The following is a 17913-nucleotide window of genomic DNA, read 5'->3' as shown; positions in this document are numbered from 1 at the left end:
TTCATTGAAAAGTTCTTCATCTTTAAATGTTTTTGTATAACAGCTTGAGGCTCTGTCAAAAAGCATGTTCCTTACCGAGTTGTTTAGTAGTGAGTAGAACTTGACAAAGGTTTTCATAACCTTGGGGATTTCTGCTTAGATGAACCAGGCATTTCTCTTTTACCTATCAGGATTGATTACTTAAGGTTAGATCACATGTCTTATGTAAAAAGCTTAGCTTGCACTGCCAAAAATCCAAATTGTGTTTTCCTTAGCATGGAGTGCTGGGCTTAACATTTGACACTGACTTTTCACATTCTGCTAGAGTGTTGTACTGCCCATTAAAGAATTATTTTAGGGCTTTGGTAAACTCAAGCTCCATTCATTCTTGAGTTATAGCTGCAAAATGAGAATGCTTTGAGAGCATACCTCAAGTTTAAGACTGGCACCTCTACTCTCCCAACTCAAAAGGTCCAGACGAGTTGTTTTCAAAGTTTCCCCTGAGGAGTAACATAGCTCACCCTCTGCAACTGTGAGATTCATCATTCTTCCAGGCTTATGTCATAGTGAGCACCAGACTACCTCTCCTGATGAGCTGACCATTTAAAGGTAATATTTGCTTGATTTATTATACCAGTGTAACACTTTAAAATTTGACATACATCATCCTCCTCCCTGAGAGTGTGGGTGTCTATTTATATATTTATATGTGCATGTGTGTGTGTACACATGTAGATGGATACAGAATAGAATGCTAGACCATCTCAGGTTCTGCTGTCCTTTAAATGTAGAAACCTTCTGTGTGCTCATAAATGTAGCTCCCAATATCTCTGTTTTAGACCAAAGTGATTTGGTTCTAAATTCTTTCAGGATAAAGGTGTTCTTTGCATAAAATTTCTGCAGTATTATACAAAGTATTTAAAATGTATTCTTGCTTAAAATTACAGTTTTCTTCAGGGTGGATAATGAGGAAACTAAAGCTTTGTTAAGAAGGAGGGGATTTTACTTTATGCGAGGTTGGTATTTTGAGAAAAGAGTGGGTAGAGAGGAGGGAGGGGCAAGTCATTCAATGGATGGGAGTGCAGAAAAGTTTAATGGATGTTATTAATCCTCCCAATGGAAGAAATAGAGTAGCTTCTTTTGGTATGAAAGGAATGTCTTGGGAGGAGGTTGAAAGTTGCTGAGGAGTGCCAGAGATTGGAGAATCAGAGAAGCTGGAGGTGTTCAGTAAATGTGACACAGGTTATTGCAAATACCTGAAAAGCATTTTCCTTGCTGTGTGTAGGTAAAGTTCAGAGTCTAGGGAGCATCTTAAAGAGTAAAATCCTTGAGCCCTTTACTGCTTGACAGAAACTCACATGATAATTCCTAAATGACCATTTGTGTGAGCCATGCTCTCCTATGAGCTGTAAAAAGTAACGTGCTAAGTTGTGAAATCAATGAATCAGTCCCATGAAACTTTGAAGTTTTGTGATGAACTGAAAATTTCAGTGTTGCTATGACTTAGACCTTTTATCTTAGGATTAATTAAATTTGGTGGTTTGGCAGAGATTGTCTGGAAAAGGGACAGATTGCCTGTCTTTTGGCAGAAGCTACTTTCCAAGTCTACTTTTGTTCTTTAAACTGTTAACGTAAGTAGCTGGTATCTCATTCTTCATCTCTCTGCTCTCATAGTTACCATTATAGTTGGTGCCTTGAGTCTCAACAGGTCTCTTCAATCCTTTGTTATCTGTAAAGCTAATATTTGAATTGATGAGATTCGATACATGGCTTCATTATTGATGAGGGACAGTTCTGTTATAAGAAGTGCCATAAACATTCGCATGGAGATCTCAACTTTATCTTAGTGGAGAGCCTTAGAGCCTCATAGCTTGCAGCAACATCCCCTAAGGCTTTTCCACCTTAAAACATTCAACTGCTTTGGAAACCTCAGATAATTTTTGCTTCAGCAATAATTCTAATACATGCTATTTGTAATGCCAGATACACCTCTGGAAATGGTTTGTTCTGGCTAGGGAAGGACTGTGATGTGCAAGTGCCCAGGGCTGTGCAGCTGGGTTCACAAGTCTCTGTAGCAGCTGCTTCTGGGGTTTGTACTGCCATTCTTGCTGCGTTGCCAGCTAGGCTTTTGCCATCCTTGCCGAGCTGGGAGTTGGTCTCATTAGAGTTACTGGAACTGCCACTGTTGGGATTACAGTCTGGGTTTCTTGAAGTTGTTGAGCATGTACAGCCCATGCTTTCTGGTGAAAGATTAAAATCAGAGTCTTCTGCTTCAGCTACTGTTTCCCCAGCCACTTGTTCACTTCTCTTTTCATAGTTTTTTACTGTAGCTGTTATGTGGAAGAAAATAACACCTGGTATCATGCATGCATTGATGGGATTCTCATCTGGTTCTAGCAAGAGTCTGTGTGGCTCTTAAGTAGTGCTCACTTCCTGGAGCTTGACCTTACTGCCAGGACTCATTCAAAGTCATGAGTTTTGTGTAGTATAAGTGAAACTTGGTAAATCATCCTTGCCTCATCATTTAGGAGAAGCTAAACTACAGATCTCACTGAGATTTTGTGTGTGTTTGCATTGTGAAATTATGCAGCCAGTTTTTTTCAGGAGTGAGAATAATTGTTCTTTGATAAGTTTTAATGGTGTTGGTAGAGTGCATGGTCTCTCCCTAAGGTTTTGTACAGTATTTGGTGGTAGTCTGCCATCTGATTTGTTCATAAAACTGGCCGCTCCAAGTTTTAGAAGGCTGTGGTAGGACTATAATTCACATGTAATGCCTTGATAAATTTTGGACATTAGTATTTTACAAATCAGTTTGGTTCTGATAAATACATATGTTGCAAGAGACACCTCAGATAAGCAAACTCATTAGTGTGAAATAAGCATTATCATGTTAAAGTTGATCTTTATTGCTACTTCTGTGAGCAGTTTGAATTGTTCATCTGCAGCTTGAATGCACTTATCATTGTGCCTGTGAGATCTCTGATGAGAAGATGTTTGTAGTGGGCAGACTGAAAACAGACACCTCCAGTGGGCATTGTAAATAGGGTTTAGTACATCTGCTGACATGAGATCCTTTTGTGGACTGTAAAGCCTCGTCCCTTGATGAGTGTAAGATGATGTTGCAGAAATAGATAATAAGGCTAAATAGGGCATATTAGCAAGAGGATCACCATTGGGCTAAGTGTAGTGATCATTAACCTTTTTGGCACTGGTGAGGTTGTATTTGGAGCATTGAGCCCAGTTTTGATCTCTAAAGGGCAAGAGAAAACATTGCCTTACAGGGACCAGTCTAGTGGGGGGCAACCAGGTCGACTGGGGGCTGGAGTACATTGTGTAACAAGGAGAGACACTGAGAGAGCTGAGTTTGTTCAGCCTTAAGAAAAGACAAAAGGGCATCTTGTTGCCATCTCCAGCTCTGTAACTTGTTTGGAGAAGACAGAGTACTCTGTGTGGAGGCATGCAACAAAAGGACAAGAGGCCGCAGTTGGCAAGGTATAGTGAGAAATTCTGGCTGAAGAGGAAGAAAAATGTCGCCATGAGAATACTTACACGCTGGGGCAGGTGTTTGGGGAAGTTGTGGAGTCTCCAGCCTTGAAAATGCTCAAAAGGAAAAGACACAGAGCAACCTACTGCAGCTGATCCTGTATTAAGTGGGGGTTTGTTGGACTAGTTGACCTCCAGAGGTTCCTTCCAAACTAAATTATTTAATACTAAATGTTAAAGCATCACCAGTTCTGAATAAAGTATTCCCATTTGCATGTCTTTATCAGTTCTAACTTCATGACAAGGACTTGGAAAAACAAAGTATGAGCACTGGGGGCTCAGAAGGGCTCAAAATGTTAGCCTAATTAAATAAATGTGTGCATGAATTCACAGGTCTAAAATCTAGCTGGCTTTTCAACCAAATACAAGAAAATTTGGTCAGCAGTATTAATTACTACTTTAAAAGCTGCAAACTTCTGAGCCCAGGATGACTCTGAGACTACAAATAGCTGGAAAAATTATATGAAGTCACAGACACAGTTTGTCTCTTTCTGATGTATTAGGTTATTAAACATGAGCAAGCTGTTTTATTAACGTGTAAGATACTAGGATTTCAAAGCCTGTATGTAGCTCAGTGTGGAGACTTTCTGATGGTCTTTCCTGAGTTCAGGAATACAGTAAATCTGAAGAAAAGCTATACTTAAATAACAGGTAATAAGATAGACCTCTGTGCAGCTCTTTTCTTTCATTCCAAGAATCCAAGTTCATTTGGAACTTTGATTTGCAGCTACAGTAACCCACTTTTTGTAAGATGTGGCTATTGTTGCCACTTGTGAGGTCTGTTAAAAGCTTCCTCAGAAGGTAAGAAACAGCTATGTGCCAAGTGTGTCTTTACAAACCACATGATCATCTCCGTCTTCTCTGATTCTTAGCTTACTAAATCTGGGTAAAACATTGAACCTTAACATGTTCTCTGACTCTTTCATCCCAGTAGAGACTAAATGGCAAGGCTGAAAGTCGTGCAGAAAATCCGCTGCTGGCAGCTCTCTTGCAGAAGGCTCCAGGCCAAAAAGACAACTGCAGCCGTGTGGTACAGGCATAGGAATTGTGTCTCAAATAAGCATAACACTGTGAAGCCATTTAGGGCGACACAGAGTCCAACCAACACCTTGAACTGTGTCCAGGAACCCTGGAGATTATGGGGCTCCATTGCCAGCAACATGGCCTGAAACACAACCTGGCCATGTCTCTAGACAGTTTGAGAAGCCTCTTTTTCCTCTGACAAACCTTTCAAATTCTTAACAATAGTCTGTGGCAGAGATAAAAGATATTAAGTTGACTAGCTAAGTGTATTTAAATGAAGAGAATACTTTTTTTCACATAACCATGTTAGTTTTGTAAGAGGATTTTCTTCTGACAGAACAAATTTGAATAAAAGTACTTTGCTAAGCATGATGGTATACACTTTGTACAGTTGTAGGCATTGTCTGGCCACCCAGTATTGTCACAGGGAAAGTTAATTAGACAGTTCAAATTTTCCTGCTCAGAAAGCATCCAGACAACGTGACTCTTTCTGGAGGTGGGAGGAGATCAAATCTGACATGTATGTACTGGTGGAAACTTTTTTTCCCTTGAATACTTTGTAGCTTTGTGTCTCCTTCAATTCATAAATAATAAAACTAAAAAATAAAAAAGCAGTTGCAATCTTTAAGTGAGCGCTGTTCCCCCATTTGTTGCAGAAATAGACAGTGCATTTCACACTTTATGAGATGGTGTTGATGAGAGCAGTTGTCCAACAGCCACCTTAGTGTGTAGAAAGGGGTTTCAGTGCTTTCTGGCTTGCAAACCCCTGAATACTTTCCAGCAGAGCTTTGTGTCTATTCCCAAAAAACCCCCCAAGAATTTCTGGCCATGTGACTTACTGTCCTTGGAAACAAGACTTCTGGGATTGTCCCTCTGTGTGCATGCTCTGGTGTGCTTGTGCAGGTGTGGTTACAGTGGCTTGTATGTTTGTGCTGGAGTTTAACCACGTTTGGATTGGAGCATCCACTTAAAGATGGGAAATCCTTGAGCCTGCTGTATGTCATTGTGCAGGAGGCAGCCTGGTTGTATGAGCAGGGGTTGTGTAGCAGGCCAGGGGAGGTGATCCTTCCCCTCTGCTTGGCACTGGTGAGATAAATCTGAGCCCTCCAGCAGAAGAGAGACGAGGAGTTATGGAGCAAGTCTAATGAAGGGCCAGAAAGATGAAGGGAGGAGAGCATCTCCTCTAAGAGGGAAGGCTGAGAGAGCTGGGACTGTTCTGCCTGGAGAAGAGACTTGTGGGTTTCTTATCAATGCATGTAAATACCTGAAGGATGTGTGCAAAGCAAACAGAGCCAGCCTCTTTTCACTGGTGCCCATGGACAGGACCAGAAGCAGTGGGCACAGACTATTCCTTCTGAACATTAGGAAATGCACTTTTTCTGTGAGGATGACCAAGCACTGGCAGCTGCCCAGGGAGGTTGTGGAGTGTCCATTCTTGGAGGTGTTCAGATGCTGTCTGGGGACAGCACCTGGCTCTTGGTAGCCCTGCTGGAGCAGGGGAGTTGGACCTGATGTCCTATAGAGGTCTCTTCCAACTTCAGGGATTCTGTGACGCTGTGAAAGGAGCGCATCTTAGGAATCCATGCCTACAGTGAATATCTGTAAGTAACAGTACTGAGGAAATCATCATCCTCCTAGGTAAACAGTGGAGGGGGTTTTTGTCACATCATCAAAACTATTTAATTTTAAAATAAAAATATGCTTCAGAAAATGTATTTCATTTCAGGTGCTACATCTCAGTGTGGTAGTGAGGGTGATGCCAGTGCTTTTTGGCGTCACAGAATGCTGCTTTATGCTTTCTGTGTAGCTGGCTGGTGTGGCTCAAGCCTCTTGGGCTCCTTATGTAGGCACACTGTGCAGCTGCAGGCTGGTGCTTTGTCATGTTGTGATGAACAACTCATGGTCACTGCCTTTGTCTGCCAACAGAAAAATGAAGACTGGATCTGTTTCACCCGTGGTTAGCAAAAAAAGTAATTGCTATGTATGATAACACTTGGGGTTTTGTACTTCTCTTCAACACCTCAGAGGACATCCTGATAAATGTTGCAGTGGTTTGCTCAGGTCTTGCATGCAGCCAATATACCAGTGACCTAATGGGATTATACCAGAAACTGTAGACATTCTGGCCTTCTTTAAGATGATGCCCTGCTGGAAAATGCATCTCTGCTTTTTTAATTTTCAGGATAACTAAAGAGAAATGAGTCTTTTTTCAAAGAGTTAAAGAACTCTTCAACACTTTGTGTTAATGCATTTGAAAGTGCATATTTTTCTGCAGAGCAATTGCACTGCATTTGAAAATACGATCGAAGCTTATTTTAAAATATGGTGATTTTGAAAGGTTAGTCATTCTCTAGGCAAAACATTACTCATCTTTATCATAATATCAGTTCTTTTTTTGAATTCTAGGCGTTCTTCACGGGTCATTTAATTCAGTCCTTTGTATGGCTGTAGAGTGGTGCTTTTTTGTCTGGTTTTGACTGTGAGTAGATCCAGTTTAGAGCACCACTTACCACTCCTCAAAACTAGGCGATCTTCTTCCAAGTGTTCTATTTAAGATAGTCTATCTCTTCATATAACTTGAAAGGAATTTTTTTTTTACATTGCCACCTTGTAATTTTAAAAATAAGCATCTCCCTTGCAGCTCCCAAGTCCAACATTAAAAATAAGTTTTTCACCTTTTTTTGGGCTGAGTTTTGTCTGTAGCCTATAACCTTAATTTCTACTTCATAAATGCAGTGGTACATGATTGATTTAACTTCTGCAGTGTGTTCTTGCAAAGAACATAATTTATTACAGGAGGCTTAGCACAAAGTTGTAAAATAAAAGATAATTAAACATGTTAATGGGACAAATTGTCTTTCTAATTACTGCAATAATACCACTGGAGTTACAGAATGACAGAATGACCATTTTGTATGCTTACATAAAATAATTTCTCTTTAAATAAGGCTTTGCTTTGAATGTTTGAAACAACAAGTTTTGGCTGGAGCTAGCAGCTTTTTTGGAGGGTTTTTAGAGGGTTTTTTCTGCTTTATAGTATTGCTTCCCTAATATATTCAGCCTCTGCTATCTAAATTTCCCAGCTGCTCCAGCTCTCCCTCCTTTGGTCTCTCTGGCCCTTCCATGTGTACTTTTCACACCACACTGGGCAGTGGGGGGGAGGATAAAGGGGATGCTCTCCTTCCCACCCCTCACCCAAACCAAGAGACAGCCTGGTCTGTGTCTCTCTGTAGCATCCCATCCCCTTCTGCTGTGCCATTCTGAAATCTCCTTCCACCACAGAGACTCCAAGCCCATCACCTCCAAGCAATTCAGGATTTTGTGCTGGCCTGCTGTTTAATCAAGTGGTACTAAGGACCTGATGAGCACTGTACAAAACGTCCCATACCTAGCAGCCGCAAATACAGGTTTTTATAGCTTACTCATCTTGCAAGACCAGAAATTTGAAGGAGCTGTTACATTTGCTGTGTCTGGATTTAATTTACTACCTCTTTGTATTTTGAGTATCATAATAGGAAGCTGTTGAACTCATTATTGGATTTGGAGGTTTTAGCACAAAAAGTGGAACTTGCTTTGTCCCTTTGTGCTGTGTGCCTTGTGCTTGCTTTGTACTTTCTGGTGATGCTGTTAGGCACATCTGCCTTTCACAGATGTGATGGCACAGCCGCAGGTGAGCTCATCATTCCCACAAGGAAGCCTCATGTACTTGATAAGCTTTAGTATGAATGCTTTTCTGTCATCACAAGCATGATTTAATAGGATGATCTGACACCTTGTAAACCTTCAACAACCCAACTTCTTTTAGGGAAGAGCTGAGAAGATGCTTCCAGAAGAGGCATCTGGTTTAAGTAACTGATGATGTGCACACAATAGAATTAGAAAAAGTCTTCCTAATTCACCCAACTCTAGCTTACTAGAATATCTTTTGTAAATTTAACAATATAATGTAAGTCTTCAGATTGCATCCATTCTCATTTTGGTCATAGTGCTGCAGAATGGTGTTTGTGTGAACTTTAATCTGCTACTAAAGTTTATCCCTGATTCCTTGAAGACATGCACTTGGTGTGTGGAGATTTTGGGGGCACATGAAACAGGGGGGTATTCTTATTGCTACTGTAAAAGACGTAGAGGGGCAGGTCTGTGCAAGTGAATGTCTTACAGCATTGTTTTTAAGGCAGTTTTCTAAGCTGGGTAATACACTTGCAGTAGTTGTGGTTGTAGAGCCACAAGTACAGCACTTCTATGCCAGAAAGTTCTCTGTTATAGATGTATATAAAGGGTATCATATGTGTCTCTGCAAAGCATGCATCTCTGTATTGCAGAAGAAATGCCTGGCTCTGATCAGGGAGATAACAAATGACTAGCCAAGTGATCCTGTTTGCATTTAAGTGCAGTTCTTGGACATAGGTGAACTGGACTGGCTTCAAATTTTGCCTACAGAAGTTTTAATATGCTTAACATTATCCAATACCGTCAACTGAGGTAATCTAAATACCACAGCAGGGACTGATTAGCTTTTTCAGATCACTGCTTTTATTCGCTGTTTGCAAAGAGGCTTAATCCAGTGCTGGGGATCAGGCGTCCCACTGTGCTCGTGGGTAGCTTTCTCTCAGTCTTTGTGTTCACAGTGGCAGAAATTAGTGTGGAGTCTCCTCCTGTCTCCGACTTAAAAGCTCCAAAATTGTGGTGTTAGTAGTTGTTTTTAGGAGTGTTTAATGGACAGTGTGGAGAAACTATAGTTGGGGTTTCTTCTTTGAAGTTTAATATCTGGGCACCTGATAAGTGCATCAGTGTAATAGCATGACACTATGTAATTTCATTTACTGTGTTGAATTGTTTTAATTTCACATAGAGCTTGGAAAGTTACTTGAAACAGTTCTAACAAACCTAGTCTCATTCTTCCCTTCTGTTAAATCACAGTAGATATTTCCCAGCAGTTTGCCTGTCCTCATAAGCAGAGGAGGACAGCTGCCTCTGTGGTTCTCATTGTTGCTTTTAGTCATGTAATGATGCTGAAGTTCAGTAAATACGCTTTTCTAGTAATCATTTAGATGAACATTTGCAAATGCAGAATCTCTTCCTTCTGTGTGTTGACCTGTCTTCAGCTGAAGTTATCAGCAGTGGCAAATTCTTATTTGAAAGTCCACAGTGCACTACCTTTTTTTATCAAGCATCAAACCTTGCTACAATTATGTTGCTAAATGTTTGTGCTGGGCAATGGAAATGTTGGGCAGTGAGGGAGATGTGGACTGGAGTTTGTGTTGCTTCTGTGGATTGCTTCAGTTGAAAATAAAAACAATAAAGAGTTGGCTATAGCCTAGCTCCAGACTTCTCTTGAAATATTCTGTCATCGAGAAGAGATGGAAAGATCTTGGCATCTAGAACAGATCTGTGAAAAAATAAAAGAGGAAAGAAGTTGTGTTGCAAACAAATGTAAGGGAGTCCAGAACAAAAGAGTGGTTTGTAGTTCCTTTCTGTCAAGTGCTCTAATGTTTCAACTGCTTAAAAATATCCATTATTCCATATATTAATATTATGTGGTTTTAGTTTAAAGGCTTTCACCCACTCCATTGAAATTACCCACAAGTACTCTTACAGTTGTGTGCAAATGCAAGTTTGTTGCAATTATTGACTAATGTAGAAAAGGGTCAGAAAATTCAGAAAGCAGTTTCTGAATGCATTTCAGTGTTTAGTGTGGGCTCCTTTCGTACCTCCTTGTGCTTTATACCACTATGATTAATTTTGCTAACAAGAAAAGGGGACTACAATAGCTCCTGATAGATTTATTTTTCTTTAATATTTTTCCTGACAAAGAACATTTTGTTTCCATAATAAAAGGGGTTATATTCCTTCAGACTGATATATTTTAATAGAAACTCACAATTTTTACTACTTAAAAAATAATTCTTTTCTTTGTTTCATGAATTAGAAACAATGAGGAGAAGCTGAAGTCTGCCCAAGCCAGGTGTTTCTTGTTGGCAGCCTGCTCCCTAATGACTCTGGCTCTCATACAGCAGCTGCCTGCTAGTCTCTTTTGTATGGCCTATTGTTGCTGCACACCCCTCGTTAATACACATGCTGCCCGGGGCAGACCCTGAGAATGACATCAACTTGCTTATCTTAGAAACCTCGGAACCTGATGCAGGATGGGGAGGTTGCCTTGCATCTGCCCAGCCAACTAATTGTGAGCTCTGCCGGCCGTGATTGGCTCCGCGGCCGCTCAGTAGTAGGTTAAGCAAAGACATCGCGGGTCCATCTGTTCGTCCATTCATTGTTCTGTTTGCTTGCCTGAAGTCTGCAGCTGAAATCGTGTTAAGGAGTTGCTTCTGGAGCAGCTAAGAGAAACCAATGTCTGTGTGTTTTCCAGCCAACGTGAGTATGGGGGCTTCTCTCTGCACAAGCGGGACGGTTCACCCTTCTGGCATTGCAGCCTTATCAATTTGCTTTTGGACAACAAGCTAGCCTGCATGTCGGCTGAGATTTGCACACTTTGGGTGTCTCTTGGAAAAAGAGGGATAGACAAACAGTTATGCACTAAGATTAGGTATATTAAAGAGCATTGTAACACTGCATTCTGTTAAGGAACTTTTGAAAGCATCAGTAATGGTGCATTTCCCAGAATTTGAAAATGGTAGGAGTAGCCATCAACAGAATGAATTCTCTAGTCCATTGGGGGAGAAGGAGAGGTTTCAACTTCTAAGTTAAAGGCATTTACCCTTTTTTGCAAATAAGCTGTTATTTAAATTGTGAGTAGTAGAAAAAGCTCTTAGAAAGAAAACCAGAATTAGGCACCTTTTTCATTATACCACACTGTGGGTGAAATTTGCCATGTTTGTGGAAGTAGGAAGAGCTCCATTATAGGCTATCTGAAGAGACTGACATGTAAGATTGAGCATGAGAGTGCTCTCAGATACAGTCAAAGGTTTTAAGTTTTTAAAACCAGTTATCAGTATGTCAGATCTAGTCCGGCTGTTTTTATAAAGTTTCTAATCTGTTTTGTTTTATATTTTGAGTTCAGATGTTAGGCTGAAGAACAAACACTGTGTGCTCACACATGAGCTTATGTTCCAAGGATCCTGTAAAAAAAAAAAGTCCAAAACAAAGACCTTCATATATCAGTTGAGAGGGAAAGAGAGCATATAAAAGGGTTAAAAAGAGGTTTGCATTTCTACCACATGCCCTATTGTGTGAACATATGCATGAGTCTATTGAAAGTTTTCAGAAGATGGGCAGGCCACCAGTTGCTGGTCTCCTGCAGTTCCAGTAGACATCTGTTGCCCCAGAGCATTAACCAATCTGTTCAATGGGACATCCCTCCTTTGTTGGATAGAATGATGCAGACAACAGCACTCGCTCAAATACAATGGTAATTAAATACATAGAAACTACAGCAGTAGGTATTTATTACATATTCATTATTTTATTTGCATTGTTGCAGTATCTTTATCATTTGGATAACAGATACGTTCTTTTTTTCTCTTTTCTGATCAACTCTGCACTTCTGTTTGTGACAAGCAGTGTTTCAACAAAATGATTTCAATATTTTACATTTTGTGTTCAGGAGACTTAGAAAAAGTCCACCTGTGTGAAAACATATTGAACTCTTTCCTTGTAGACTGTATCTTCAGAAACTTGTTGATGGTCTTTTGCAAATACACATTTTCTGTTATACTGTGCCACATGACACTACTTTACTCTGTTATTTTCCTCTGTGAACTAAATTTGCATAAAATGACTTTTTATGCTCAACTGTAAGTGGAAAGTATTCTGAATACACAGTAAAAGATTAGGTGATCTACTAGTCCACGTCCCTTTGAGAAATATTTCTGTTTTGTGTGGAGATGAACTGATGGGCTGATTGTTGCTAATGGTTAGTGGAAAATAGTGACAACTTCTAAGAAATGATAAAATATTATACTTCTACAATGAAGTGCTCATGTGGATTGCTATATTTATACCTGATAAATGTATGTGCAGTACTTTAAGCCTTTAACAGTGAACACAGTGTCAGATACTGTCATTTCAAATGGGCTACAGTTAAAACTTATGTTATCATAGGTATGTCTAAATTGGGAGTTACCTGTTTGATTAACTGTTTCATAAATACAAATTGTTTTACTGAGCTGTGGTGAGCATAACAAAAAAGGAAAGACATTCATGACTGTTATTTTTGGGATGATTTTTGTTTGTTTATCTTTCATTTAAATCAATTCATAGATGCTTTTCTTAGCTATTTTGAGTTGTATCAGTCAGCATACTTTAAAACCATATGTGTGTAATAAAAGCTCCTTGTGAATAAAGAATTCTTAGCTGCTGTTGCTCCTTAGATAAATGTGATCTTTTCTGGTTTTCATGAGCTCCGTTGTCCTTTATATAGGTACACTAGTGTTTATTTGGAATACAAATTCATTCAAATTGACTGCCTGGCGTGTTGCTCTTCACTAACCAAACCAAGACAAAATAATCAGCAGCATTCAATAGTGACATCTGATTTTCATGGTTCTAGTCAGTGAATCTCATAAAGGACATCATGATGGGAGCTCCAAGTGTAATGTTTCTAAGACATGCTACTGACAACAAATACGATATACAAAGTTTCCAGGCGCTGTAAAAATTTTTCTGTAAATAAGTCCAGTTTGCATGCAGATTTTAGGCCAAATGCCAGGAAAAGTGTACTGCTTATGCAAAATTATTTAAGAAATATTTAGCTTTGAATTTACAGTACAAGTACAATTTTAACTATGCTTTTAAAGCGATAGTATAATGACTATATATTATCTGTGGGAGATGTTAAAGCTCCTTCTATTATTCTGTTCTTTAAATAGTTTCTGAAAAACAGTAGAGTTCTTTGGAAAACAAGCAATTATATATTGAAGAATGATGGAGATTGACAGGAAAATTAAAGCACATAGATGTGAGGCTGATTATGTATATATTCCTAACAATGGACCAAGCTCAGGCTACGGTCATTTTTCATATGCAGTTGATGTGCAAATCATCTAAAGTATGTTTCGTATAATGCCTGATCTTCAGATACATTCATATGCTAGTGACTTCTTTGAATTGCACTGGAGGGTGTTATGATTGTAGTTGCTGTAAAGCACTTAAACTTCAAGAAAGAAGTGATTGGAGAATGACTTAAGTATTATTTTAACTAACACTAAAAAAAAAAAAAAAACTTCTTTCTAATCTATGCACTTCAGGCTTTTGGTATTTGATGCTGTTAATATGCAAACTCTTCTTCCCCCCCTTCTAAAAAAACCCTCCCTTCAGTTTTAGTTCAATACTAAAATGACATTTCACAGTACACGGATTTAGGCAGTGACCCATTATCTCCCTGTATTCTGCAGCAGCGGTACATGAGCCAGCTCAACTTTTCAGTCCAGCTTAAAAGTATTGCCCATTAACTAGACTTCCTCGAGTCAGAGCAGATTGTGGGGTTGGTGGAACAATGATGTCGGGGCTTCCAGATTGGTTTGGCAGCTGCATTGTTCTCCGAGGGGAAACCAGACACACTTAAGTCCCGCTCTCTTTCATGGGCTTTTGTTCATACCAAATTATTCTTTGGCTGTGCTAGTATTCATGATGGTATGTTAAAGGAGCGCATCCTAGCAACTAGAGGCTGGTTGCTAGGCAGCCTGGCTTCCAATAGGGGCTGCTTGTTTGCGATTTGTTTTAATTTTTGTGTGTGGGGTGTGTGTGTCAGTCCTGTGAAAGCCCCAGTGTTGGTTTTTTAACTGTATCTTTTTATTGGAATATTGTGATTTCTTACTACCTCTGTGCTATCAAGTGTATTATCTTAGTTAATAAATCACCGTGTGAAAAGGTCCATTTCCTAAATTCTTGTTGTCTTTTATCTCCGGGTTGCTAGAAATCCTTTACATTAAGAGAAGGCAATATTCATTAATACACTGCCTGAGAATTACAGCCCTACTGCCTTCTAACAAGATAAGATCTAAATAAAACTGTTTTCTTCCTTATCGACCTTGCTGTGATTGAGATGTTGGAGATGAAAGCACTGATGATAGATATGATCTCTTTATGTTAACTAGAAATGTTCAGGTAAAGTAAGATTTTTGTGGCCCAGAATGCTCTACCACAATGGTGATGTCTTGGTGCTCCCTGCCTATAGAATTTACTTTTACTGAGCCATGGATTGGACTGTTTGTTTGATTCTCTCTAATCTTAAACCTGGATTAATTGCTCTGGTGCACACTCTCAAATCTTTATTGCAAGAAGAGGAAAGTACACTGTATATTAAAAATACCACGCCAGTCTTAAATTCTCACCTGTAAGGGGATGGGAGAGTTAATGTATTTGCTGACAGAAATTTTAAGTTCAAGTGAAGTCCTTTGTCTCTATATCTTGCTTTATATTCTGTCTTACAAGATGGAAGTGTGAAAGAACTCTTTGTTTCATAGTCTTTCCTTAATTTAAATTCTTCTTTTTCATGGTAACCTTGCAGTACAATTGGTCCATATGGTCCATTTTTATTTATGAGAAATAATTTATGTTTCATTTTCTTTATTGAAGCAGTTAGCAAAGATTGCTGTTTCAAAGAACAAAGTAAGGGAAAGAGGTAACAATCTGCCTTTAAATGTAGGTTGTTGAAGTAATGTTTGTGATAAAATGGGTAACTAACCTCTGTATAACTATGGCTATGCAAAATTCCTCAAGAAAATCTGATATGGCGAGTATATGAAGTCCAGAAAATTGCAACTTCTTTCTTCCATTCTTCCTAAACGACTCATATTTATACATGCATAGTTTTGATTTATCTAAAGGCTTGCAAAAATCTAATGCAGGAGCTGAAACCAGCTTTTGGCTTTGTTGCCTTGTTGGCTTGATGAATGGTCTGTTGGAATTAGTGCAAAGACTTCCATTGGCTTTATGGGCCATTAGATCAATCCACGTCCCTAAATGCTGTATGTGTTAGTAGTACAACACTCTGTTGAGAGCAGTTAGTCTTTCTTGACTTAATTATTACTTTATAAGGGAATTCAGAAATAGTTTGAGTATATTCAGTTGAGCTTGATAGTGTCTTTCAGGGCCAATAAGTTTGTATTTAATCATGCTTTCTGTTACTAATAAGCCAGAGAATCTTGCACTATTATAATTTCTTTCTGTTCAACATACTGTAAGGTATTTAGTTTGAAAACCTTTTCTAGAGTATTTTATAGTCACTTTGTTGTTGTTTTTGTTGTTACAACATAGTCTTATGCTAGAAGAAATATCTCATTATTTTTAAATAGTTACTTTACTCCTGTCTCTACATAACAGTAGGTAAACTTGGAGTCTTTGGTTTCATATTCTTTCATAAATCCATTTCTAGAAATGTATATGTAAAACATTTGATACATTCAGATGACAGGTGGTTAGTTATTTATCCTCTTAGTAGAGATATTCCTTAGAAAGTTTTTTCCACAAAAAGCCTTCCATGTTTAAAAAAAGAAAGAAGTTCTATTTCTCAGCTGCAAGAGAATAAATGCGGTTTTGAGGAAGCAGCAAGAAAATAGAAAACAAGTAATGCGTGTAACCAGTTGCAACATTTTTGTTTTCTCTTTAGGAATACGGAACACTTTATATTCAGGAATACAAGAAAAACAGCAAAGTGGAGTCAAGTGCATGCAGCAGCTTCATGGGCTTGAAGGATCATCTGGGGCATGACTTAGGCCACCTTTATGTGGGGAGCACTGGCACACAAATAAATGCAATTGTACCTTGGTCGATGGCGGAGAAGCCAACAATGGATAAGGTTAATTCTAGGAAAGAAGACAGAGAAAAGGAGACATCTGAAGAGACTTCTGGAAGCTCCAGCTGTGACTCCGAAGAAAGCACAAATTCTGATAATGATTCAGAGAGACTGAATAATTCTGCATCGGAGTCACATTTATTGCCTAAGACTCATCGACAGCTGTGCCGATCTCCTTGCTTAGAGCCTCATATACTAAAAAGAAATGAGATCTTGCAAGACTTTAGGATAGAAGAGGCTCAGATAGTACCTAAGGAAGTCAAAAAGCCTCCTGATGTGGTGAAAGAATATCAAACCAAACTGGAGTTTGCACTTAAGTTGGGTTACTCCGAAGAGCAGGTTCAACTTGTACTAAATAAACTTGGTACTGATGCTTTAATAAATGATATTTTGGGAGAACTTGTCAAACTTGGGAATAAAACTGAGACTGATCAGACTGTAACTAATGCTAACACTAGTGTAATGCATGAAGCGTCTTCCATAGAGTCTCAGAGGTCAGAGTCTCCACTGCAGGAGGATGTGACAGAGGATGGAGACAACCTGAGGCCAATAGTTATTGATGGCAGCAATGTTGCAATGAGGTATGTGACCATGAAGGTTTTGCTTTTCTATTTAAATGGAAACAGAAGGTTCTTCCCCCTCAGTTCAAGCACTGATGTTTGATGTGACTTCCTTAAACTGTATGCAGGGTCTCTTTTAAGTGTCTTTGTAAACCACACAGAGTGCTGGTATTGCAATCAGGCTACTGTCTGTAGGACTTCAGTGGTGTGCTGCTCACTGTTGGAATAACCAGAGGTTCATGCTATTGTCCCTTTGTAGGCAGATAGCAAATCTCTCCTTCTTACTAGCACTCTAGTCCTTAATTTTTGGTAGTCACCATTGCTACAGGCAATTTCTGTATGGAGTTATGTAGAGAAAGTAACAGCAAATGTAAGATTCCTTAAGAGTATAAAATAGTGATGTAGAATTAAGCAGCTTAAGGGATACTTCTTAGTTGGCTCATCTGTGAGAACTGATCTGCCCATAAGATTGATCTTGGTTGTCAGTTTTGAAGTTAGGTTTTATTGCCATTAATTGTTGAGATTAGTGTGTGAAAGATGACTTTCACTTACATGGCACAGCTAGCACATTGACCTGCAGTGTTCACTGATGCTGACCCAGTCAGCTGGGTGCATAACAAGAAACTTGCCTGTGAAGGCGAGAGGTTCATGCTTCATCGGTGATTAAAGAGGGAAGGAAATGGCAGAGAGACATGCTGAGAGATTATGTTTTTATGGAGATATAAATTATTAAATGATAAATTCTAACTAACTGGTTCAGTAAGTCATAAGGATTTTCTGATTACTAACAGCAAGATTTAGGAGGTCAGTTTTTTGATGACTTGATGTGGTTTTCATTACCTTAGAAATATATGCAAGACTTTGCTGGGCTAAAGAAAACCCCTGGCATTTCCATGGGACTTTTTTTTAGCTTTTAATCAAGTCAATACTCTTTAAATGAAGCTTTTTAAAATGAAATTTAAATATACCACTTATTTATGCCAATATGATGGGGTTTGGTTTTTTAAGTAGAGGAGTTAGCACATAGGACAAAGATATTACTTATTTAATATGGTA

General features: G+C 39.0%; 1 protein-coding gene across 3 annotated transcripts in view; it reads left to right on the top strand.

Annotated features, from left to right (window-relative positions):
* Positions 1-17913, top strand: part of ZC3H12C (zinc finger CCCH-type containing 12C) — a 44101-nt gene that overhangs the window by 4141 nt on the left and 22047 nt on the right. For all 3 annotated transcript variants that reach the window (XM_064717934.1, XM_064717926.1, XM_064717916.1), the window contains exon 2: positions 16112-16878. In XM_064717934.1, the coding sequence (XP_064574004.1) occupies positions 16184-16878 (695 nt within the window). In that variant the 5' untranslated portion in view covers positions 16112-16183. The remainder of the gene's footprint in view (positions 1-16111; positions 16879-17913) is intronic.

Source organism: Zonotrichia leucophrys, chromosome 1, assembly GCF_028769735.1.
Source record: "Zonotrichia leucophrys gambelii isolate GWCS_2022_RI chromosome 1, RI_Zleu_2.0, whole genome shotgun sequence".
Taxonomy (NCBI): Eukaryota; Metazoa; Chordata; class Aves; order Passeriformes; family Passerellidae; genus Zonotrichia; species Zonotrichia leucophrys.
Note: the sequence above shows the minus strand (reverse complement) of the source record. Positions and strands in the feature narration are given on the sequence as shown.